Here is a 24355-nt window from a genome sequence, read left to right on the forward strand (position 1 = left end):
CCTTTGAGAATTCCACAGGTTGCAAAATCTGCGCAATGAATAGCACCCACTATTACAGCCCCCCAACCTCCGAACACCCGTTCATAGGCCTCAGTGCCTATTTGTGGCACTTGTGCATCATGCTGCCTCACATTTTTGGGCAGCACACAAGACAATACCCTAGTCGAGCCTTCCCAAAACCTTCCATACATCTCCATAATGGAGCCTCACTCACCCTCACAGATCTTAAAAAGTTATTGAGGCATTTTCTGCACTGAATCCGTGTTCTTTGGGACGACCCCAAAACTGCTTACCTCCACTGTGACCTCCGTACAGGCTGCTTTGGTCAGGCTGAGAGGTCTCCCCTTTCCGTCAGCTGGCACAAGGGCCTCCTGTCTGTCACTTACAACCTGGAGGAGGGCTCACAGATAGTCATCATTGAACCATGGGGCCATGCTATGCCTTCTGCCCTCCCATCACCTGGCTCCCTTCCCTTGGCCATCTGTGGAGAGACACAAGGAATTAGCAGTGTGATGCTCCATATCTCCGAAACACATAATTTATCAGGGTGATGATTCAGCTACATTCCAAGGCGTTGTCTTCTCTGCCAAGGATTCTGAAAGTTTCCTTTCAGCAATAACAGTCAAAAATAAATAATAATTTGCAGTCACTTCAGGCAATGTTTCCAAATACTTACATTCAGCAAAAAAATCTTACTCTCTGCCAACAATGATCCCCTAGTGCAGCTGACATAGTCCTGTGCCAGAGGTCCTTTTAAATGAGTGGCTGTGACCTCCTTCCTCGTCATGGCTTGCCACCTCAGTGCCTGGACATCCCGGCCTCAATGGCCCATTAGGCCAGCAGCCCACCTTCCACGAATGCTGTTGGCTGGCAACCCACCCAGAGGCCACTAATTGACTGATTCCTGTATTATCGGAAATCGCTCAAAGGCAGGGGCGAAATCGGCAATCGGCACACTTTCAGGTCGGACACCCACCCACTGCAACGAATATAAAATTCAGCCTCTTGATTACTTCACTCAGTTTTGGTCACTGATAAAAGAGAGTTGTGGAGATGAGCCTGAGACTCATCCTTAGTTTCAGAGGTTTATTGTAAGGAAAATCTGTACAAACTTGGGCTTTAAATTCTTGAAATGAGGAAACCATAAGATGATCTTACATAAGTGTATAAAATACTAAAAGGCATAGAATAGGTAAAATTGGAAGAGTATTTAAAACCAAACCATGCATCCTCAGTGTGAAGACAGGACTTGGTCTCCACAAAGCCTGTGCAATGGTCACTATGCACAGATGCATTTGCGACATTTGGGATTAGTGAAGACGAGGTCAAGTAGGTTTTTCCCTCTTGTAGGTTCTTCACACAGAGAATGCCATACACTGTGCTGTGTGGCACTACCACCATGCTAAATGAGACAGTTTCAAACCAAATTTAGTTGTTCAAAACTGTGCATTCAGGAAACACGGGTCTACGCACAGAATTATATTCAACCACAATCTGTAACATCGCGGCCCCACATATTCCCCACTCTAACATTACCATCAAGCCAGGGGATCAACCATGGTTCAATGAAAATCCAGGAGGGCATGCCATGAGCAGCACCAGACATACCTAAAAATGAAGTGTTCACCTGGTGAAGCTACAACACAAGACTACATGCATGCTAATCAGCAGAAGTAGCATGTGATGGACAGGGCTAAGTGATCCCACAGCCAATGGGTCAGATCTAAACATTGCAATCCTGCCATATCCAGTTGTGAATGGTGGTGAACAATTAAGCAACTAACTGGAGGAGGAGGCTCCATAAATATCCCTTTCCTCAATTATGGGAGAGCCCAGCACATCAGTGCAAAAGACAAGGTTATAGCACTTGCAACCATCTTCAGCCATAATTGCCAAGTGGATAACCCATCCCAGTCTCCTCCTGATGTCCCCAGCATCACAGATGCCAGGCTTCAGCCAATTCAATTCACTCCACATGATATCAAGAAACAGCTGAAGGCACTGGATACAGCAAAGGCTATTGGCCCTAATAATATCCTGGCAGTAGTACTGAACATGTGCTTCAGAAGTAGCCATACCCCTAGCCAATCTGTTCCAGTACAGCTATAACACTGGCATCTATCCAGCAATGTTGAAAAAATTGCCAGGCATGTCCTGTCCACAAAAAGCAGAACAAATCCAGTTACTGCCCAATCAGTCTATTCTCCATCATCAACAACGTGATGAAAGGGGTCATCGACAGTGTTATCAAGCAGGACTTGCACAGCAATAGCCTATTCACTAATGCTCAGTGTGGATTTTGCCAGGGCCACTTGGCTCCTGACCTCATTACAGGCTTGGTCCAAAGATGGACATGAGAGCGGAATTGAAGAGGTGAGTTGAGGTGAGAATGACTGCCCTTAACTTCAAGGCAACTTTTGACAGAGTGTGGCATCAAGGAGCCATAGCAAAGCTGGAGTCAATGGGAATCAGGGGGAAAACTCTCCACTGATTGGAGTCTTACCTAGGACAAAGGAAGATGGTTGCAGTTGTTGGAGGTCAATCATCTCAGCTCCAGGACATCACTGCAGGAGCTCCTCAGGGTAGTGTCCTCAGTCCAACCATCTTTAGCTGCTTCGTCAATGACCTTCCTTCCATCATTAGGTCAGAAGTGGGGATGTTCCCTGATGATTGTACAATGTTCAATACTATTCACAACGCCTCAGATACTGAAGTAGTCCATGTCCAAATGCAGCAAGACCTGGACAACATTCAGGCTTGGGCTGATAAATGGCAAGCAACATTTGCGCTATATAAGCGCCAGGCAATGACCATCTCCAACAAGAGAAAATCTAACCATCTCCTCTTGACATTCAATGGCATTACCATCACTGAATCCCCCACCATCAGCAACCTGAGGGTTACCATTGACTAGAAACTGAACTGGACCAGCCATGTAAATACTATGGCTACTAGATCAGGTCAGAGGCTGGGAATTCTGCTGCAAGTAATTCACCATCTGACCCCCCACCAAAAGCCTGTCCACCATCTACAAGGCACAAGTCAGAAGTGTGATGGAATATGCTCCACTTGTGGCTCTAACTACGCTCAAGAAGGTCAACATGATCCAGGACAAAGCAGCCCACTTTTTTGGCACCTATCCACCACCTTAAACATTCACTCCCTCCATCAATGATGCACAGTGGCAACAGTGTGTACCATCTACAAGATGCACTACAGCAACTTACCAAGGCTCCTTCGACAGTCCCTTCAAAACCCAAAGACCTCTAATACCTAGAAGGACAAGGGCAGCAAATGCATAGGAACACCACCACCTACAAGTTCCCCTCAAGGCCACACACTGTCTTGACTTGGAACTATATCACTATTCCTTCACTGTCGCTGGGTCAAAAACCTAACTCCCTTCCTAACATCATTGTAGGCGCACCTACACCAGATGGACTGCCCCAGTTCAAGAGGCAGCTCACTACCACCTTGTCAGGAGCAAATACGGATGAACAACATATGCCGGCCTTGCCAGCAATGCTCACATCTCATGAAACCATAATTTAAAAAATATAATAGTCAGATAAAGGTACATGAATTTAAAAGGACTAAAGGCATTGGAAAGATCATGTAAAGAGATATCAACACATAGAATGGTCTTCCAGTAGGAAAATGAAGGTAAAAATCCAGGAATCCTTCATAAAAAGTTAGATGCTGTATTGTGGTGCTGGTGGTGTTAGTTGGAGGCAGGGGTGGGGGCAGGTGTGGTGGTGGATACAGGAGCCAATTTTGGTTCTTTCTTTATGAATGAGTTAGGATGAACCAAAGGCCTATCTTATTCACCTATATAGCAATCTTATAATCATGAGATTAAATAAATCAGGGCAAGTCGATGACCATAAATGCTTATTTTGGAACAAGGAGGTGGCTCAATGCCTCTAATGTTATTTAATCTTTCTCAATCGATATGTTTTCTTGTAGTCTACAGCCTGGATATAAAGTACTGCTTCTGTGCAAAATTGGGCTAGTATCTCACAAATTAATCATCCAAACAGAATTCTGTGTGCAAAATGAGAAGGGAACACATAAACATAACAATATCAGCATTAGGGTTTATTATTCCATAATTAAATATAGACTAAATACAAAAAAGGTATGCAAGCTGACTTGAGACAATAAGCTACTGGTTCTAACAGGGTTACACTCTTAATGCTGGACAGTCTCGACTCCCAGTCCCCTTTACCATTATTAATGTTATCATTATTTGTCTGTCTTCTTGGAGCTTTTGGTTGGTCTGGAAAATAAAAAAGGACATATTTTTATTGAAATTTATTTATCATTTGTGGCAAATGAACTTAATTAATGTAATAATCTGACTATTTAACCCTTTCACCTCTTTCCGATACAAAATCAGTAACTGTTCAGGTTGATCACTCAGCACAGCAGGATTGCAGACTGGCATGAGTTGGGGGATGATGGGGATGTTGAAATGGTTTGCTGTGCAGGGTATATCATCTATCTGTCCTCTAACCTAGGGTATGGTCTTTGCTGCAGTTTGAGGTCACCCGCCTTCCCTTTCAGTTTGAGAATGGCGTGTGCTGAAGTGTGTGAATCCCTGTCTGCCGTCTCACCCAGGGAATGGGGTATGCTGTGTTTTGTGCATCCCTTTCTGGTCTCTATAACATTTGTCCTCAGAAATTTCCTCTCATATTCTTCACAGTATCTTGTTCTACACACTCTTCTTCCTCCTTGTATCCTCAATATATTGAAATCAAAACAGGTTATGAAGTCTCCTCCATAACTCTCTCTTTCCCAGGAATGTTTTCTTTCCTCCCCCAACCTACAGCCTTTTAAAACCTAAGGTTGGTGTCACACGTTCATTTATCTCTTTCACTCCTTGAAACTGAAACTTTAGCACTGCTCTGCACAATGGACCTTTGGGTTTTCACCCTTTGTTTTCATTTTGGTTTCCCAAAAATTATAAATAATCAAACATAGGGGTAGGGGGTGTGGCCAAGGGAGTGGGTGACCTGTCTGCTCTTGCACCTGAAGCACAGGCTACTTGTTCACTGGACCCTCTGGAGTAGGTTACTTGCTCACTTTTATGCAAGACATTAGACTGTCTCCTCGCACTCTAACGCCTATTAATTTGCTTCTCTTGTGCTTTGTCCAGGGACTGGTACATGCTACATGTGAGTGATAAAATATACCGTGCTGTAAAGTGGCTGCAGGCTTGCTTAACATAGGTTGTTGACTGTGTAAGTGCTTTTTGTTCAGTACATCAATTGGAAGCAAAGAATTTTCAATTTAGAATAACCTAAAAAATGTTGTGGATTTTGAGGAGTTTATATATTTCACTTCCGATTGCTGACTTTTTGAAATGTTTTCGCAAATATTTCCATCAATTAGCAGTTATTGATCCTTAACCTATTAATCAGATCTCAGATTTTACTTCCCAATCTACAAACAGGATCCGAGAGACTCGAAAATGTCTCATGGCCCTGAGTCTTGAGGTGAAAGGGTCAAACTGAATTTTCACGCAGATGAACACAACATGCAGATTAACCCACTACACCTGTCGAGATATAAAGCTGACTGGTATCAGTGGCATGAGCTCCTTACTTTCTCTTGTTCTTCGAGTCTGTGGTTTGAAAGACGCTGGAGGCTGACATGAGGTTTTCAATGTACTGACCAAGTACTTGGTTCTCAGATTTGAGTTTCAGGTTCTCTTCTTTCACAGCATCAACTCTGGCTGACAAATCTGTAAACCAAATGCAATGATCAGCACAGAGGGGGGACAAGGAAAGCAAAAGAGAAAGAAGATTTTTTTTCAATGAGAGAAAGAAAAGATGATAGTCGTGATATGGGACGTGATATGGTCATGAAGGGTTGGATTTTACCGGGGGCTGGAGGGGGTGGGGAGTGGGGTTGGTGGTAGGGTTCCTGCCCTCAGTATAAAAGTCAGGGCCAAGCCAGCCCCTGCTTCACAAGCTCATCATGCAGCCATCAACTGCATCCAGTGCCCAATAGTGATTGTCAATGGAGCCAGATGCGATGGTAGGTGGGGAGTGGGGGGTATCACCAGAGCTGCAAGGGGGGAGAGCGGGGTGGACAGGGCATGGGGGAAACATGGGGTGGGAAGGCCTTTGGGGAAGCCTCCAATGTGCACAGAGTGCCCATAAAAGAGGTGATCCATCCCCACACCCTTGCCTGACCACCAGGCCAAACAAATAAATAAAAGGAAAGGCTTGGAAAAGTTTGGGGTATGAAACAGGCCAGCACAAATAGAATGGCAGTAAGAGTGAGAGATAAAACTTAGGAGAGAGAAGAGCAAAGAAAGAGGGAGGATTACAGAGCACTGGAAAAAGTAAGAGAGGCAAACATTAAAACAGAGGGAGGAAGGGCACAGTTAGAGAAAACAATGCAAAAAGTAAAAGGGAAATATAGAGTGGTGAGAGAGAGAGAAAGACAGAGCATCATAAAAAGATAAATGAGTATAGAAAAGGGCAGGAGACTGCATAGTGGCAGGAACCATTATAGAAACAAGAGTGATGCCAACATGAAAAAGGAAGAAGCAATGGGAATAAAATGTTAACAGACTGGGAAAGGTCAGTATAGTGAGAGAAAAAGAACAAATTTTGTAGCCAAATTTGCTTCAAGACAACAGCCTAATAGTCACCTTCGAGTGCGTGCTGCAGCTCCAGAACTTGGTTTATTAGCCTTGTCTTCTCCTCCAGCTCCTCTTGATTTTCGTAATCTGTGCCTTTGGGGGAATGAAAACAAATCAGATAAATCTGGCACGAAATAGTGCAAGTGCCCAAAGTCCCTTGCAGGCAAAAATTGTCTTTCAACTATGCTTTCTATACTTCATGGGTTAAGGTCAAAATTCCTCCATGGTAAAGATATTAATAAGGACATAATAAATAGGAGCAGGAGCAGGCCATTTGGTAAGATTATGGCTGATCTGATTGTGACCTCAACTCCACTTTCCTGCCTACCGCCCAAAACCCTTGACTTCCTTGTAGATCAATTTTTTCCTAACAGCCTTGAATATCGACCTAGCATCCACTGCTCTCTGTGGAAGAGAATTCCAAAGAATAACAACCCTCAGAAAGATATTCCTCCTCATCTCATCTTAAATGAGAGACCCCTTCTTTGAAAACTGTGTCCCCTAGTTCTAGATTCCCCAATGAAGAGAATTTTGCTCTCAACATTTACCTTGTCAAGGCTCCCTCAGAATCTTATATGCTTCAATAAGATCACCTCTCATTGTTTGAAAATACAATGAGTAGAGACCCAACCAGCTCAACCTCTCCTCACAAGACAACTCCTTCATCTCTGGTAACAATCTAGTGAGCCTTCTCTGAACTGTCTCCAATGCAAGTATATCCCTCCTTAAATAAGGAGAGCAAAACTGTACATCATACTCTAGGTATTGTTACAAATTTAATTCATTATGTCAGTCAATAGACATTGTAACTTTTAAGGTACAGGATGTTCCAATGCTGTTACAGTGGTTCCTGCCTAGTAACAAAGGTGGGATCCGATGGGAGTATTTGATAGGTTGTCTGGATCAGTTCAAGGGTCAGTGAACAACTCTTCTTCAATCAGTTAGTGGTAGTCTGCCAGCCAAGAAGTGTCACAGACACAGGGGCAGGAATAAGTCCTATTAAGTAAATTAAAAGAAGGGAGCAAAGAAATAGGCTCTGAATTAAAGAAAGAGATGCAGTTAGCAGAATGACTCCATACTGTGGGCCGCTGGAGCAGTGGTGTTCTGCTTGGCATAGCCATAGGCCTGAAAGTGTGCTTGTGAGCTAGTGTTAAGTCTCTTGGGAATCCAGGGAGAAAGAGTCTCAGAAGGCAAGATTGAAACCCTGCAAGGTGAGCCATTGTTAAAGCTGTCCAAGTGGGAGAGACGTTTGGACAGAATTCCAAGACAAGTTCTTCAAAAGTGGAGATTGGAAACGTTCGTGAAAAAGACAACGTTTCAGTGAGATTGATTGATTCACAGTGGGACTAACGTCTGGGTAATTGCTTGAGAGATCTATGGACTCTGTCTTGGTTGCATCTGTCATTTACTCTGTAGTGTGGTGTGTTCGACAACAGCTTGTCCATTAATTCACATGTACCTCATACTTACCCTGAATATTAGAGTATAAGATACATATAATTGTTTTATCTTTCTGAACTTGTATAGTAAATGTTGTTTTTGTTTGGTCAAAACCCGTGGAATCTTGTGGCTTTATTCCAAAAGCAGATGTCTTGAATCTCAACCTTTAACTAATTTAAGCAAAGTATTATTGGTCCCTAACTGGACCTCCTCACAAGTCCCGGGGTGTGGCCAAGGATCGTAACAGTATGCTGTTGTGGCAAGAGTTTTCTACTTTTATACACCAACCCCCTTGTAGTAAGGGCAGACATTCCATTTGCCTTCCTAATTACTTGCTGTACTTGCATGCTAACCTTTTGTGATTCATGTATAGGGACACCCAGATCCCTCTATACCATAACATTATGTAGTCTCTCTCCATTTAAATAATATTCTACTTTTCTATTCTTCCCATCAAAGTGAACCACACATTTTCCCACATTATACTTCATCCGATAGATTTTAACCCACTCACTTAACCTATCTACATCCCTTTGCAGACTCTTTATATCCTCCTCACAACTTGCTTTCCTACCTATCTTTGCATTGACAGCAAATTTGCTACGATACAGCCAGCCCCATCATTTAAGTAACCATTGAAAATAGTTGAGACACCACCACTGATCCCTGTGGCATTCATTAGTTACAGTTTTCCAACCTCAAAAAGGCCCATTTATCCAGACTTTCTGTTTCCTGTTATTTAGCCAATCTTCTATCCATGCTAATATATTACCTCAACACCATGAGCTCTTTATCTTGTGCAGTAACCTTTTATGTGACACCTTATCGAATATCTTTTGGAAATCGAAATACACTAGATCTACTGGTTCCCCTTTATCTAGTCTGCTTGTTACATTATCAAGGAACTCCAATGAAATTTGTCAAACACGATTTTCCATTCATAAAATCATGCTGACTCTGCTTTATTGTATTATGATTTTCTAAATGTTCTGCTACTACTTCTTTAATAATGGATTCCAGCATTTTCCCAATGACAGATGTTAGGATAACTCACCTAAAGTTTCCTGCTTTCTGTCTCCCTCCTATCTTCAACAGGGGTGTTATATTTGTGGTTTTTCTAACCCACTGGGATCTTTCCAGCATCTAGGGAATCTTGGAAGATTACAACCAATACACCCACTATTCCTGCACCATTTCTTTTAAGACTCTAGGATGCAAGTCATCAGGTCCAGGGTACATGTCCCATTAGTTTTCCTAGTGCTTTTTCTTTAGGGGTAGTGATTGTTTTCAGTTCCTCCCTCCTTTTGTCCCCTTTGATTTTTTTTACTATTCTTGGGATGCTTGTTGAGTGTTCTACCATGAAGACAGATACAAAATATTTTTTTACAAAATTTCTACTATTTCCTTCTTTCACACTATTAATTCCCCAGTTCCATCATCTAAGTGACCAACGTTTACTTTAGCTGCTCTCTTCCTTTTCATATGCTTGTAGAAGCTCTTGCTGTCTGTTTTGATATTTCTTCCTAGTTTACTCTTATATTCTAATTTCTCCCTCTTTCTTTTTTTTAAGTCATTTTTTGCTGGTTTCTAGAATTTTCCCAACCTTCTGGCCTACCACTAATCTAAAGTCAATTGGTAGTACAGAACTTGAGTATTGCTGAAAAATGGGACATGTCTAAACTTTATGTCTTGCACTCATCAGGATACTTGCAAGAATACCAATATAAGGGGAAAAGAACAATTTATACTGTATGTGAAGAGAATGCTGATTGGTTGGCAAATAGCGTTGTCATGGAGAATGCACCAGTGACGGTGACTGACAGTTAATTGCCAAGCACTGTTTGAAATTTAAACCAGGCAGCTTGACCCTGATTGGTCAAGGAATTGCCCTGAGAAATGAGCAAAATAAGTGACAGACTGTTTCAGTATCTGAGGAGTCATGAATGGTGCTAAACATTGTGCAACCATCAGCGAACATCCCCACTTCTGACCTTATGATGGAGGGAAGATCATTAAGATGGTTTCATGGTGAATAGAATCATAATAGGTACAATTCTTTTGTTAAGCCATTGGAGACAAGATGGTAAATTGTTTATTATTCTTGATCACTGCAGTTAACAGTAAGGATAGTTGGCTCACTAATACATGAAATGCCTTTTCTATCTCAGTGGCTTTTTGAACATGTGTGAACTCACTTTGTTTAGAACAGAAGAGTCAAATATGTTAATTCCCAATTTATTTTCATGAAACAAACAAAGATGCTAAAATGTGACATCCACCTTACAACAAATGCTTGAGTCACTGGGGTAAAAAGGAACATATATATTAGTGGGAAGCATTGAAATTGCTCCCCATTACAATTGGGAAGTTTGGGTGAATCACAGGTTCATACCTCTGGCGTATGAATGTCCCTGCCTGTTGAGCTCATTTCAAAGCAGTCGGAGTGTAATGACTAGCTTAATATGCAAAGCAACTGACCGACTCCCAGACATGAGCAACGGATCCCCAATCAAACCCCAAATTTTTTTGAAACTGAGCACAAGGAAATAAAGAGCCACATGTTAGAAGTCAATTGGTGATGTCTGCTGAGAAACAGACAAAAAAAAATGCCCAGGCCTGTTACCTTAACAAAGAACAAAGAAAAGTACAGCACAGGAACAGGCCCTTCAGCCCTCCAAGCCTGCGCCGATCATATTGCCCATCAACTAAAACATTTTGCACTTCCGGGGTCCGTCTCCCTCAATACCCATCCTATTCATGTATTTGTCAAGCTGCCTCTTAAACACCGCTATTGTACCTGCTTCCACCACCTCCTCTGGCAGCGAATTCCAGACACTCACTACCCTCTGTGTAAAAAACTTGCCCCGCACATCTCCTCTATAGTTTTCTCCTCTCACCTTAAATCTATGTCCCCTAGTAATTGACTCTTCCACCCTGGAAAAAAGCTTCTGACTATCTACTTTGTCCATGCCACTCATAATTTTGTAAACTTCTATCAAGTCGCCCCTCAATCTCCGTCGCTCTAGTGAGAACAATCCGAGTTTCTCCAACCTCTCCTCATAGCTAATAACCTCCAGACCAGGCAGCATCCTGGTAAACCTCCTCTGCAACCTCTCCAATGCCTCCATATCCTTCTGGTAATGTGGTGACCAGAATTGCACGCAGTAGTCCAAGTGTGGCCTAACCAAGGTTCTATACAGCTGCAGCCTGTTAACTAGGAAAGAGGAACATGGTTTATTATTTCCCTTCCTTCCTGGGAGAGATCAAGATTAAACTGAAGTTTCCTATAACAGTTACTCTATGCATTCACTAACTGTAAAACCAAGCAGATTAATGATTTGCATCTGGTGCTTTGTTACTAAAATGTTAATCAATCTGCTTACCACAAGGTTGAAGAAGTGCAGCAGAGGGCATGCAAGAGCCCTGTTTGAGAAAATCCTGTCAATATTAAGAATCTTGACGTTCTCAAGATTGTTTGAAATCAGGAGGCAGCCATGGCTCCAAGTGTGGGTGACTGAACGGGTACAGAGGATGAGACTGAAAAAAGAAAGCTGGACGTGGAAATCAGTGAAGGGCGGGACAGAGCTCACATGAAAATTAAAGTCACTAAGACTGACTCATGTCTCAATGCAAAGGCTGAGATCAAATAAGGGGGAGTAGAGCACAGTAAGGAAGATGCCTGGGGAATTATGAGTGTAGGACGCAGATGTTAAAGGAGAGCTGGGAGGAATGGAAGACAGTGACATATCTGAATATACCAAAAAGCCAGAGGAATAGGGATCTTCAGGTGAATATAACATGACACACCAAGAGCAGTTTGGACATGGAACATTATAGTGTGCTGCTTACAATATAAACCTACCATGCCGATGCCAGTCTTCTGGTAGAGCTTTCCAGTTAGTCCCAGCCCATCCTCTTTTTCCACAACCCTGTGATATTTTTCGTTTCAAGTATTTATCCTATTTTGTTTTGAATGCTACTATTGAATCTGTTTCCACCATTCACAATTATCAAAACTATTCATGATTTTGAACATCTCTATAAAATCTCCTCTTCATCTTTTCTGTTCTACGTAGAACAACCCCAGCTTCTCCAGTCTCTCTACTAAACTGAAGTCCCTCATCCTTGGTGTCATTCTAGCAAACCTCTTCTGCACCCTGTTTAGACCTTGATATCCTTTCTAAAGTGTGGTGACTAGAATTGGACACATCACTTTACCTGAGCTCTGACCAGTCATTTTTGTGCTTTCTCTACTCTATGGATTTTCCCATTGGAGGAGGGAATCTGGAGTCAGGACCGATTCCACGTCACATTCCTGGCTCCTTTCATGGGGTTGAGGTATTAATGACTTTAGAGACCTGGGTCTCCCACCCAATTAGCAGGCGGGGTGGTGGGAAAAGAGGTGGGAGCCAGGGAAGTGGACCACGTTCTGGCCCAAATCTTGTGCGTGGTCTTAAAAAAAGAGAGGATCTTCATCTTCAAAGAGGTCAGGGCAAGTGGAGAGCTGGGAAAGGTTAGTCATTAAAATTTCATCTTCTTTTATTCGTTCATGGGATGTAGGTGTTGCTGATTGCTCATCCGTAATTGTCCTTGAGAAGGTGGTGGTGAGCATTGGTGGTCATCTTCTGAGATTCCATAGACTCTGGAACAGTTCCTACAGATTGAAGGGTAGCTAATGTAACTCCACTATTTAAAAAGGGAGGTAGAGAGAAAACAGGGAATTGTAGACCAGTCAGCCTGACATCAGTAGTGGGGAAGATTCTAGAATCCATTATAAAAGATTTAATAGCTGAGCACTTGGAAAACAGTGGCAGAATCGGACAGAGTCAGCATGGATTTATGAAAGGGAAATCATGCTCGACAAATCTACTGGAATTTTTCGAGGATCTAACTAGTAGAGTTGATGAGGGGGAGCCAGTGGATGTGGTTTATTTGGACTTTCAGAAGGTTTTTGACAAAGTCCCACATAAGAGATTGGCATGTAAAATTAAAGCGCATGGGTTTAGGGGTAGTGTATTGAGATGGATAGAAAACTGGTTGGCAGACAGGAAACAAAGAGTAGGAATAAATGGGTCTTTTTCCAAATAGCAGGCAGTGACTAGTGGGGTACCGCAGGGATCGGTACTGGGATCCCAGCTATTCACAATATATGTTAATGATTTAGATGAGGGAACTAAATGTAATATCTCCAAATTTGAGGATGACACAAAGCTGGGTTGGAGGGTGAGCTGTGAGGAGGACGCAGAGATGCTTCAGTGTGATTTGGACAAGCTGAGTGAGTGGGCAAATGCATGGCAGATGCAGAATAATGTGGATAAATGTGAGGTTATCCACTTTGGTAGCAAAAACAGGAAAGCAGATTATTATCTGAATAGCTATAAATTGAGAGAGGGTAATGTGCCACAAGACCTGGGTGTCTTCGTACACCAGTCACTGAAGTTAAGCATGGCAGGTGCAGCAGGCGGTAAAGAAGGCAAATGGTATGTTGGCCTTCATAGCGAGAGGATTCGAGTACAGGAACAGGGATGTCTTGCTGCAATTATACAGGGCCTTCGTGAGACCACACCTGGAATATTGTGTGCAGCTTTGGTCTCCTTATCTGAGGAAGGATGTTCTTGCTATAGAGGGAGTGCAGCGAAGGTTTACTAGACTGATTCCTGGGATGGCAGGACTGACATATAAGGCGAGATTGATTCAGTTAGGATTATATTCGCTGGAGTTCAGAAGAATGAGGGGGCATAGAAACCTATAAAATTCTAACAAGACTAGGCAGGGTAGATGCAGGAAGGATGTCCCCGATGGTGGGGGAGTCCAGACCAGGGGTCACAGTCTGAGGAGATGGGGTAGACCATTTGGGACCGAGATGAGGAAAAATGTCTTCACCCAGAGAGTGATGAGCCTGTGGAATTTGCTACCAGAGAAAGTAGTTGTGGCCAAAACATTGTATGTTTTCAAGGAGTTAGATATAGCTCTTGGGGCGAAAGGGATCAAAGGATATGGGGAGAAAGCGGGAGCAGGCTATTGAGTTGGATGATCAGCCATGATCATAATGAATGGCGGAGTAGGCTCGAATGGCCGAATGGCCTTCTCCCGCTCCTATTTTCTATGTATGTTTCTATGTATGTTTCCTCAGCAGCTGCAGTCCAAGTGGTGTAGGAACACCCACAGTGCTGTTAGGGAGTGAGTTCCAGAATTTTGACCAGGCAACAATGAAGGAATGGCGATATACTTACAAGACAGGATTGTGTGAGAGTTGGAGGGAACTTAAAAGGTGGTGGTGTTCCCATGCACCAGCTGCCCTTGTCCTTCTAGGTGGTAGGGGTCACAGGTTTGAAGGGTGCTGTCGAAGGAGCCTTGGTGAGTTGCTGCAGTGCATCTTGTAGTTGGTACACAGTGCTGCTACTGTGCGTCGGTGCTGCATGGAGTGAATGTTTAAGGTGGTGCATGGGGTGCCAATCAAGTGAGCTGCTTTGTCCTGGACGAAGTTGAGCTTCTTGAGTGTTGTTGGAGCTGCACTCATCCAGGCAAGTGGAGAGTATTCCATCACACTCCTGACTTGTGCATTGTAGACAGCGGACAGGCTTTGGGGAGTCAGGATGTGAATTACTATCCACAGAATTCCCAGCCTCTGACCTGCTCTTATAACCACAGTATTTATATGGCTGGTCCAATTCAGATTCTGGTCAATGGTAACACCCAGGACGTTGATGATGAGGGATTCAGCGCTGGTAATGCCTTTGAATGTCAAGGGGAAGTGGTTGGATTTTCTCTTGTTGGAGATGGTCATTGCCTGGCACCTGTGTGGTGCGAATGTTACTTGCCATTCATCAGCCTAAGCCTGAATACTGTCCAGGTCTTGCTGCATATGGACATGGACTGCTTCAGTATCTGAGGAGTCGCGAATGGTGCTGAACATTGTGTAATCATCTGCAAATATTCCCACTTCTGACCATACGATAGAAGGACGGTCATTGATGAAATAGTTGAAGTTGGTTGGGCCTAGGACAATACACTGAGGAACTCCTGCAGCAATGTCCTGGGACTGAGATGATTAACCTCCAACAACCACAACCATCTTCCTTTGTGCTAGGTATGACTCCAACCAGTGGAGAGTTTTCCCCCTGATTCCCATCGAATTCAGTTTTGCTGGGGTTCCCTGATGCCACACTGGTCAAATGCTGCCTTGATGTCAAGAGCAGTCACTCTAACCTTACCTCTTGAGTTCAGCTCTTTTGTCCATGTTTGGACCAAGGCTGTAATGAGCTCAGGAGCTGAGTGACCCTAGCAGAATCCAAACTGAGCGTCAGTGAGCAAGTCATTGCAAAGTAAGCTTGATAGCACTTTCGGCTACACTTTATATCAATTTGCTGATGATGGAGAGTAGACTGATGCGGTAGTAATGGGCGGGTTGGATTTGTCCTGCTTTTTGTGTACAGGACATACCTGGGCAACTTTCTGCACTGCTGGGTAGATGCCAGTGTTTTAGCTGTACTGAAACAGTTTGGCTAGGGGCACAGCTAGTTCTGGAGCACAAGTCCTCAGTGCTTTTGCCAGAATATTGTCAGGGCTCATAGCCTTTGCTAGTGTCTTCAGCCGTTTCTTGATATCATGTGGAATGAACTGAATTGGCTGAAGACTGGTATCTGTGATGCCAGGACCTTAGGAGGAGGCTAAGTTGAATCATCCACTCAGTACTTCAAGCTGAAGATGGCTGCAAATGCTTCAGCCTTGTCTTTTGCACTGATGTACTGGGCTCCCCGACCATTGAGGGTGGGATATTTGTGGAGCCTCCTCCTCCTGTTAGTTGTTTAATAGTCCACCATATTCATGACTGGATGTGGTGGGACAGGACATACCCAGGGATGGTGATGGTGGTGTCTGGGACATGATCTGTAAGGTATGATTCCGTGAGCATGGCTATGCCAGGCTGTTACTGCTCAGTAGGTTTTTTTTTCAAAATTTGCACTTATATTCTTTAAATAAAACTGTTTCAGCACTGCCACCTCTGCTGCCACCAGGTTGGAGATAGTCAGCTTCACAGAGCTCCCAATGGCTGCCACATGAAAATCTTGGGAAGTCAAAAGGCAAGCTCTGAACAAGTTCCCTAATGATTCCAACACACCCAATGAACCAGGCAGTGATTTCAGTTTCCTACTTACCTCCCACCCTCCCTGAAATGTTTGCCCTGCCTTCCCCTTCATGGGAATATACCTTGACTGGGAATATACTTGAACTCTCCCTTCAGTTAGTTTTGCTGACTAATCTTTGACTCCAGTTTATCTGGGCCTGGTCCATTCTCACCCCATCAAAGTTGTCATTCTCCCAGTTACTTATTCTTACTCTGGATTGCTCCTTGTCTGTTTCTATAGCCAACCTAAACCTCATGATACAATGATGATTTTCCCCTAAATGTTCCCTACCACACTTGATCCACTTGGCTCATCTCATGCCCAAGAACCCAGTCTAGCAATGCCTCCTTTCTCATTGGACTGGAAACATACAGCTGTAGAAAATTCTCCTGACCATACTCTAGGAAATCTTCTCCTTCTCAGCCCTTTACAATACTACTATCCCAGTCTATGTTCAGGTAATTAAAGTCTCCCATTATAACTACTCTATAATTCTTGTGCTTCTTTGTAATTTCCTTGCTAATTTGTTCCTCTACATCTTTCCCACCTTGTTGGTGTCCTAGATTACTCTCAGCAATGTTACTGGACCTTTTCTTTTGTTCCTTCGCTCTAACCAATGGATTGTGTCTTTGACCCCTCTGGGACATCCTCTCTCTGCAGCACTGCAGTATCCTCCTATTCAATACTACCACCCCATCCCCTTTCCTATCTTTCCTGAACACCTTGTATCTGGGAATATTTAATAGTCAGTCCTGCTCTTCTTTGGGCCAGGTCTCCATTGTCACCACATCATCACATTTCCATGTAGCTATTTGCGTCTGAAACTCACCAATCTTATTTATCATACTCCACGAATTCCTGTACATGTACTGTAACCCTAATTTAGACTTGGTTACTTTTTCTCTTACATTAAACCCACCTAATTCTTTACTACTTCCTAATCTACTACTATCTGTCTCTCCCAATATTTTTATGCCTTGGTATCTCTCTCTAGCATTACCTCCTGATTCCCACACTCCTGCCAAGTTAGTTTAAACCCTCCCCAATAACATTAGCAAATCGTCTTGCAGGGAAGTTGGTCCCAGCTCTGCAACCCGTCAGGCCTATACAGGTTCCATCTTCCTCAGAGCTTGTCTCAATGTCTGAGGAATGTAAAGCCCTTCCTCCTGCACCATCTGTTCAGCCACAATTCATCTGCCACTATTTCTATACTCACTTGCATGTGGTACCAGGAGTAATCCAGAGATTACTATTTTGTGGTCCTGCTTGCTAATTTCCTACCTAGCTCCCTAAATTCTATCTGCAGGAATAGACCCCTCCTTCTGTCTATGTCGATGTGGACCACGACTGCTGGCTGTTCACCCTCACCCCTCAGGGTGCTCTACAACTGTTCAGTGACCATCCCCAAAAGAGAGAACCTAACCATCACCCCTTGACATTCAAAGGCATTACCATCACTGAATCCCCCACTATCAACATCCTAGGGTTACCATTGATCAGAAACTGAACTGGAATAGCCATATAAATACTGCGGCTACAAGAGCAGGTCAGAGGCTATGACTTCTACAGCGAGTAATTCACCTCCTGATTTCCCAAAGCCTGTCCACCATCTACAAGGCACAAGCCAGGAGGGTGATGGAATATTTTCCGCTTGCCTGGATGAGGGAAACTCCAACAACACTCAAAAAGCTTGAAACAATCCAGAACGAGGCAGCCTGCTTGATTGGCACTCCATCCACCACCTTAAATATTCACTCCCTCCACCACCAACACACAGTGGCAGCAAAGTGTACCATCTCCAAGATGCACAGGAGCAACTCAACAAGGCTCCTTCAACAGCACCATTCAAACCCACGACCTCTACCACCTAAAAGGACAAGGGCAGCAGATGTAAGGATACACTACCACCTGCAAGTTTCTCTCCAAGCCACACACCATTCTGATTTGGAATTATAATCGCTGTTCTTTCACTGTCACTCGGTCAAAATCCCGGAGCTCCCTTCCTAACAGCACTGTGGATGTACCTACACCATTTGGACTGCAGCAGTTCAAGAAGGCAGCTCACCACCACCTTCTCAAAGGCAATTAAGAATGGGCAACAAACGCTGGCCCAGCCAGCAACGCTCACATCCCAAGAAAAATTTTTAAAAACAAACTTAGCCCCCAGTTTCAGTTTTCTTCCCAACCACAATTTACCAGAAAACGCAGTTCTCCATATTACAGCTCCTCACCCATTCTTTTCTTAAGCGTTTAAGAAATCATAAGCTCATTCATAAACTTGATTTCAATACTTTATCCCTCCTTCTGCTAACAACAAAACATTTTGTGCTAGGCTGCTGAACTTCATGGGCTCTGGGTACACTTGCCTCATCACCTGCATATGTACAATTGTGCTCCTGACCACTGACTCCCATGTTCTACATAAATGTAAACAATCATAAACATGGCCCAGCCCTGTTCCTATGTTCCTAAACATGTTGAGGCAAATGACCTCCTATTGTGCTGTATCATTCTATGATTCTAGTTCAGCCTCTCACTACAACTCCTGCCTCAGGCGATTAACATGTCTGAGCAGACACTAAAGGCAACAGGCATCAGTTGTCACAGGAACCATCCTTCAGCTCCGTTTCTTCACAGGGTGAATAAAAAGGGCAAAGACAGAAGAAAACACAGAGAGAGAAAGATATATATATATATATATATATATATAGAGAGAGAGAGAGAGAGGTAGGAAGATAGAGAGGTATACTGATAACGTGAAAAAAATACAAGTGATGTCAACAGATAAATACTGAGGGGAGAAAATGAGAAAAAAAGATAGGTATAAAAGGCATTGAAATTTGAGAGAGACACAAAAAGCTGAGAAAGATAGAAAAAATACTGAGAAACAAAGAAATTACATTTTTACACAGAGAAATATAAAACTATAAGATAGATAAGTGATAGGGAGAGAGAAAAAGAAAGAAAACAGACATTTTTTTTTTTGGTAGAGCCTGGTCTGATAAAGTTTTTAATGGTGTGGTCTAACCTGTAAAATTCTGAATACTACAGAAATGACTAGCAGCAGCCTGACATGCATGTGTGCAGAAGGCTGTCTCCCCAATAAACAAATTCTCAACTTTATCTCAGTAATATTGTGGCTTAAGGATTAGGGAGAAAATGAAAATTAGGCACTGTCAAGAAGGAGGACCTAATAGGAAGGATGGGAGAGAAAACTGGTATGGACTGGAAAGAGTTCAACACCTTGTTGGGAAGACAAGAAGGTACAGACAACCACACTCATCAGCAGAGAGAAAGGGAGTGGGAATCCCTACTGAGGACAAGAAAGAGGACGGATTAAGTACCATATCATGGAAGTGCAGAGAGAAAACCTGTTGGGGATAGGGAAAGGTCCTTTTGAAGAAAGGAAAAAGGAACCTAGCTCAGTGGAGGGAGTTGGGTAGAAGAAAAACTCTGCTGCTGTGGCGAAGGGGTCATCTTTGGCTCGCTAAGAACAGAAAGATCAACAAGCTCACATTTTAAAATAGGGTACTCTAATTTACCAGGAGTAATGTCACAGGGGGTCTACTAGTATCACATAGGGACTAAACAATATCTAGGTAAAATACAGATTACCCCAAACAGTACACTGTCAGCAGCTCCTAAATAAGAATCTCTGCCATAAGCATGAATGATGCATTCTAATAAAACTACAAGAAAAGTTTTAAAATGAATGGTATTGGAGGAATGGGTGGTAATGAGGGGGAAAGAAAGTAATGAGAAAAGGAATGGATGGTATGGAAGGGGAATTGTGGTAATGGTGGAGGAAGAACAATGCCATCTTGAATGGGAGTGAAAGAAGACTACAAACTTGAACTTGTCTGGAGAAGAGTTCCAGATTTAATTGAGGCAGAGTGAGAGAAAGATGTTAATATTATCTGGGAGCGTTGGAGCCGAAGAATGTATTTCTGTCAAAGGCTGGGCAGTTGGATGGGGTGCAATATATCTCTATGAACTTTTGAAGAGTGACTGGTGTAGTAATTCTCAGGGAATTAAAGGCAGATTGGTTTACAGAAAATCTAAATGTCACTTTTTCTTTTCTTAAATATTAAAAATCCACCAATTGTGAAACATAAAAAGGTGCTTAAAGCTAGCTATAATATGTAATCATTACATAACTTAAAATGACAGAGCAGGCAGGAGACTCGTAAAAACATGCATACTGGGGTCAAGCTATGCAATTAAAATCCTGATAACATTTCTGTCTCTGGCTGCCTGAATATTACCAGTTTCTCCTCCTGCTCACCCTGCAGCCATGGTATAGGCCAAGAAGTGACCAATTCCAGCGTTAACTAAAGAAATCCTCAGCTACTGCCAGATAAATTTGGATGGACCTTTTGAGACAGTGTGTTGGCAATCACTTATGGGTTCTGCACCTTAAAAGGATTTGAATTATGCATCATCCACTGTAGGTTCTGCACACTTTGCCTGCTATTTTGTTTGAGTTCCTCACCATAGATATAGCTCTCTTTTAAGCTGCTGCTCCAAGTCCTTCACAAGTGACTGTCTCTCACAATTCATTACCTCCAGGTTGGCAAAGTATTGGAGCACATTTTCACACTGGCTGCTCACCAACAGCATTATTACCAAGTCCTGGGATGAAAATTGATTGGATGTCACACTAAGTCCTCCAGCTACCATGTGCACCACTATCCACCCAATTTACACACAACATGAAAATCACTTCCTGTATTTTCCCCTTCCTTCACTTTTTGTTCTGTTTAATATAAGTGAAGAAATGTTGAAGGAATGTTGGGTATACCTTCAGTTTAATTTCTAAAGCCAATGTCACTTTTCTTCACATCATAGGTTTCTAATTTGAGCTGTTCTTGAGCTGTCAGCTCCTTTAGACTTATGTCCACTAGCAGTTGTAATCAATAATGCACTACCCTTCAAGGTACTTATCCAATGTGACCTTGAATAGATTTACTTACCCTTACAACCTCCCAACATTAACTATTAAAACCAACCACCCTATCAGTGGGGTAATATTTTCTTATATGACACTTTTTTAGTTTATACTCTTGCCCCTGCTCCCTTATTGAGTTATTCAATGCCAAATCAAGTATCCCTGACTGATCCACTGTGTCCATAAGCCTTACCAATTTCAACATCATCATACTCAACCTCAGCCTTTCCCTCTCCAATGAGTTCTATCAGTCTATTTCTATATGTTCTATTCTCTAAACTCCAATCATTCTAATCAAGTTCTAATCAAGCTTCTCTTCACCTTTACCAGCTCAACTGCATCATGCTTGTACTGATGGTTCCAAAATGGATCACAGTGGAAGAGCTGTGGCCTGAGCAATTCTCCTTATAACAGCAAGATAACTTCCTCTGAACTACACCCTATTCCTCTTTTCAAACAACCTCTTTTATTTTTTGACAGTTTCCAGATATTGACTCAATATCTTGAGGGATATATCCATCATGATTTTTGGGTGCCTTTCCTAACTGGTCCTTGACAGAATTGTTCCAATAATCCTATAATCCCCCTGCTTACTTAATATCCCTAAATGCATGACCTTCCACTTACCTGCATTAAACTGCAAGTGTCCAATTCTTAGCCCACAACCCCAAACAAATTAAATGCTGTTTATCCTATCTCCTACAGAATTAACAACCAGTATTATGTTGGTGTCATCTGCAAACTAGATGAAGCTACAACACACTATTCAAGATCATTTATGGGGCCCTATTCATCGTACTCCTCCACCCAGTATGTTTACTATTTATCTGCATTCTCTGTGTCTTATCACCCAATCTACCTCAACATCCTGCCACCAATACCAGGCCTGCTGATTGTTTTTTCAGTTTCCCATGAGATTTCTAGCAAAAAAATGTTACAAAAATTCAAGTAAATCAAATTTACACCGGCACTCAAGGGAATGTCGGAACAGGAATTAGTAAAAAGGCCATCTGGGATGGGCAAATGTCACAGTTGACAATCATTTATTGTTGTTACCCATAACGTTTTGACACTGAGGGTGCCCCACAACCAGCAACATCACCCACTATTCTCTCTCCTTGGATTGTTTGGCGGGGGGGTGAGACATTGCTAAAAAGAAATCATTTATTCTCAAAAGGCTGCTTAGGACTGAAGCTTTAGGTAAATGGAGGATTAGCCACTTTTGTCTCAGAATTTGGATTTTTTACTGGCAATGTCATTCCACACTTACCATAAAGGTAATTCCAATTTCTATTCCCACCCCAATCCCATTCATGCACAAACCACAGTGAGATTTATGCCCGTTATGGTCCAAAACTGGTTTCAGCTGAAAATGACCACAAAATATATGCAGAGCTGCGAAAGGCTGGGGTGGTTAGCTCGCTACCTTCTGCATCCGCATTCATTTTGTCATCAGCCTCTTGTGGAATTTTCATTCGATGGCGTCGCCCAGGAACTCCTTGGAACCGATAATCTGAAATAGACAAAATAAATAAACAAATAGCGGCCCGTTTACAAAGCCGTCTATTGTGCTCAGCATTATCTCACCCCGAGTGACACAGAAACAAATGGTTCAAAGCCCAGCAAATACACCAGCTGATTGCACCTAAAGGGCGGATAATTCCGTTTACACCATGGCTCCAAATGACCAAATATCGATGAAATATTTTCTGACACTGATGCTGATGGAGCGGATGAATCGCTGAGCTCAGTCATGAACAGATTGGGTAATAATGTCAAAATGACCACACCAACCTCCTTCCAACAAATGTAGCATTTTGCTCTCAATCTAAGCACATCTACCGGGAGGGATCCCAATCTAACCCAGTCCACATGAGATCCCTACCCTCCTTCCCCAGTCTCAGCTGGACACACCGGGAGCATTTCTCCTGCCCCGATGCACAAACTGGTTGTGAACCTTTGCCGCTATAAATGCCCCACGCTCCTTGCCACTCTCTCGCCCGGGGAACTGATGGAAATTGTTGGGCTCTGCCCATAAGAAGCCGGAAACGAGCGGCATTACTTACCTTCGCTAAAAGCAGCTACTGCTCGCTGTCTGCTCCGAACAGCACTGAGGAGGTGCGTCAGCCCGCACTGCGCAGAGTCGGTGCTGGGGAGAGAGCCGCCTCACTGCACCCCCACACTGTCACTGCACCCCTCACACTGTCACTGCACCCCCCACACTGTCACTGCACCCCTCACACTGTCACTGCACCCCTCACACTGTCACTGCACCCCTCACAATGTCACTGCACCCCCACATTGTCACTGCACCCTCACACTGTCACTGCAACCCCTCACACTGTCACTGCACCCTCACACTGTCACTGCACCCTCACACTGTCACTGCACCCCCACACTGTCACTGCACCCCCTCACACTGTCACTGCACCCTCACACTGTCACTGCAACCCCTCACACTGTCACTGCACCCTCACACTGTCACTGCACCCCCCACATTGTCACTGCACCCTCACACTGTCACTGCACCCCCCACATTGTCACTGCACCCTCACACTGTCACTGCACCCCCACACTGTCACTGCACCCCCACACTGTCACTGCACACCCACACTGTCACTGCACACCCACACTGTCACTGCACCCCTCACACTGTCACTGCACCCTCACACGGTCACTGCACCCCCCACACTGTCACTGCACCCCCCACACTGTCACTGCACCCCTCACACTGTCACTGCACCCCCCACACTGTCACTGCACCCCTCACACTGTCACTGCACCCCTCACACTGTCACTGCACCCCTCACACTGTCACTGCACCCCCACATTGTCACTGCACCCCCTCACACTGTCACTGCACCCTCACACTGTCACTGCAACCCCTCACACTGTCACTGCACCCTCACACTGTCACTGCACCCCCCACATTGTCACTGCACCCCCTCACACTGTCACTGCACCCTCACACTGTCACTGCACCCCCACACTGTCACTGCACCCCCACACTGTCACTGCACACCCACACTGTCACTGCACACCCACACTGTCACTGCACCCCTCACACTGTCACTGCACCCTCACACTGTCACTGCACCCCCCACACTGTCACTGCGCCCCCACACTGTCACTGCACACCCACACTGTCACTGTACCCCTCACACTGTCACTGCACCCTCACAC

At 43.7% G+C, this 24355-nt stretch overlaps 1 protein-coding gene across 2 annotated transcripts; it reads right to left on the minus strand.

The window, feature by feature from the left end:
- Positions 1-4085: 4085 nt before the first annotated feature.
- LOC144683772 (short coiled-coil protein B-like) lies at positions 4086-23515 on the minus strand. 2 transcript variants are annotated; one of them, XM_078547152.1, is made up of 5 exons: positions 23239-23515; positions 22599-22685; positions 6665-6748; positions 5608-5746; positions 4086-4279 (listed from the first exon to the last, which is right to left on the minus strand). In XM_078547152.1, the coding sequence occupies exons 2-5, from the start codon at positions 22645-22647 to the stop codon at positions 4246-4248; spliced, it is 306 nt and encodes a 101-aa protein (XP_078403278.1). In that variant the 5' UTR covers positions 22648-22685; positions 23239-23515; the 3' UTR covers positions 4086-4245. The 2 variants fall into 2 exon arrangements, with proteins under 2 accessions (XP_078403278.1, XP_078403277.1); XM_078547151.1 differs by having other exon boundaries at positions 5561-5746; positions 23239-23304.
- Positions 23516-24355: the final 840 nt, after the last annotated feature.

The sequence above is a fragment of the Cetorhinus maximus genome, chromosome 8, assembly GCF_964194155.1.
Source record: "Cetorhinus maximus chromosome 8, sCetMax3.hap1.1, whole genome shotgun sequence".
Classification (NCBI taxonomy): Eukaryota; Metazoa; Chordata; class Chondrichthyes; order Lamniformes; family Cetorhinidae; genus Cetorhinus; species Cetorhinus maximus.

Coding starts and splice junctions, on each gene's coding strand:
- LOC144683772 (XM_078547152.1), bottom strand. CDS start 22,647: ATGAAAATTCCACAAGAGGCTGATGACAAAATGAATGCGGATGCAGAA. Junction 6,749..22,598: donor AATGAATGCGGATGCAGAAG/GTAGCGAGCTAA, acceptor ATTCCCCCAAAG/GCACAGATTACGAAAATCAA. Junction 4,280..5,607: donor GACTCGAAGAACAAGAGAAA/GTAAGGAGCTCA, acceptor TTTATTTTCCAG/ACCAACCAAAAGCTCCAAGA.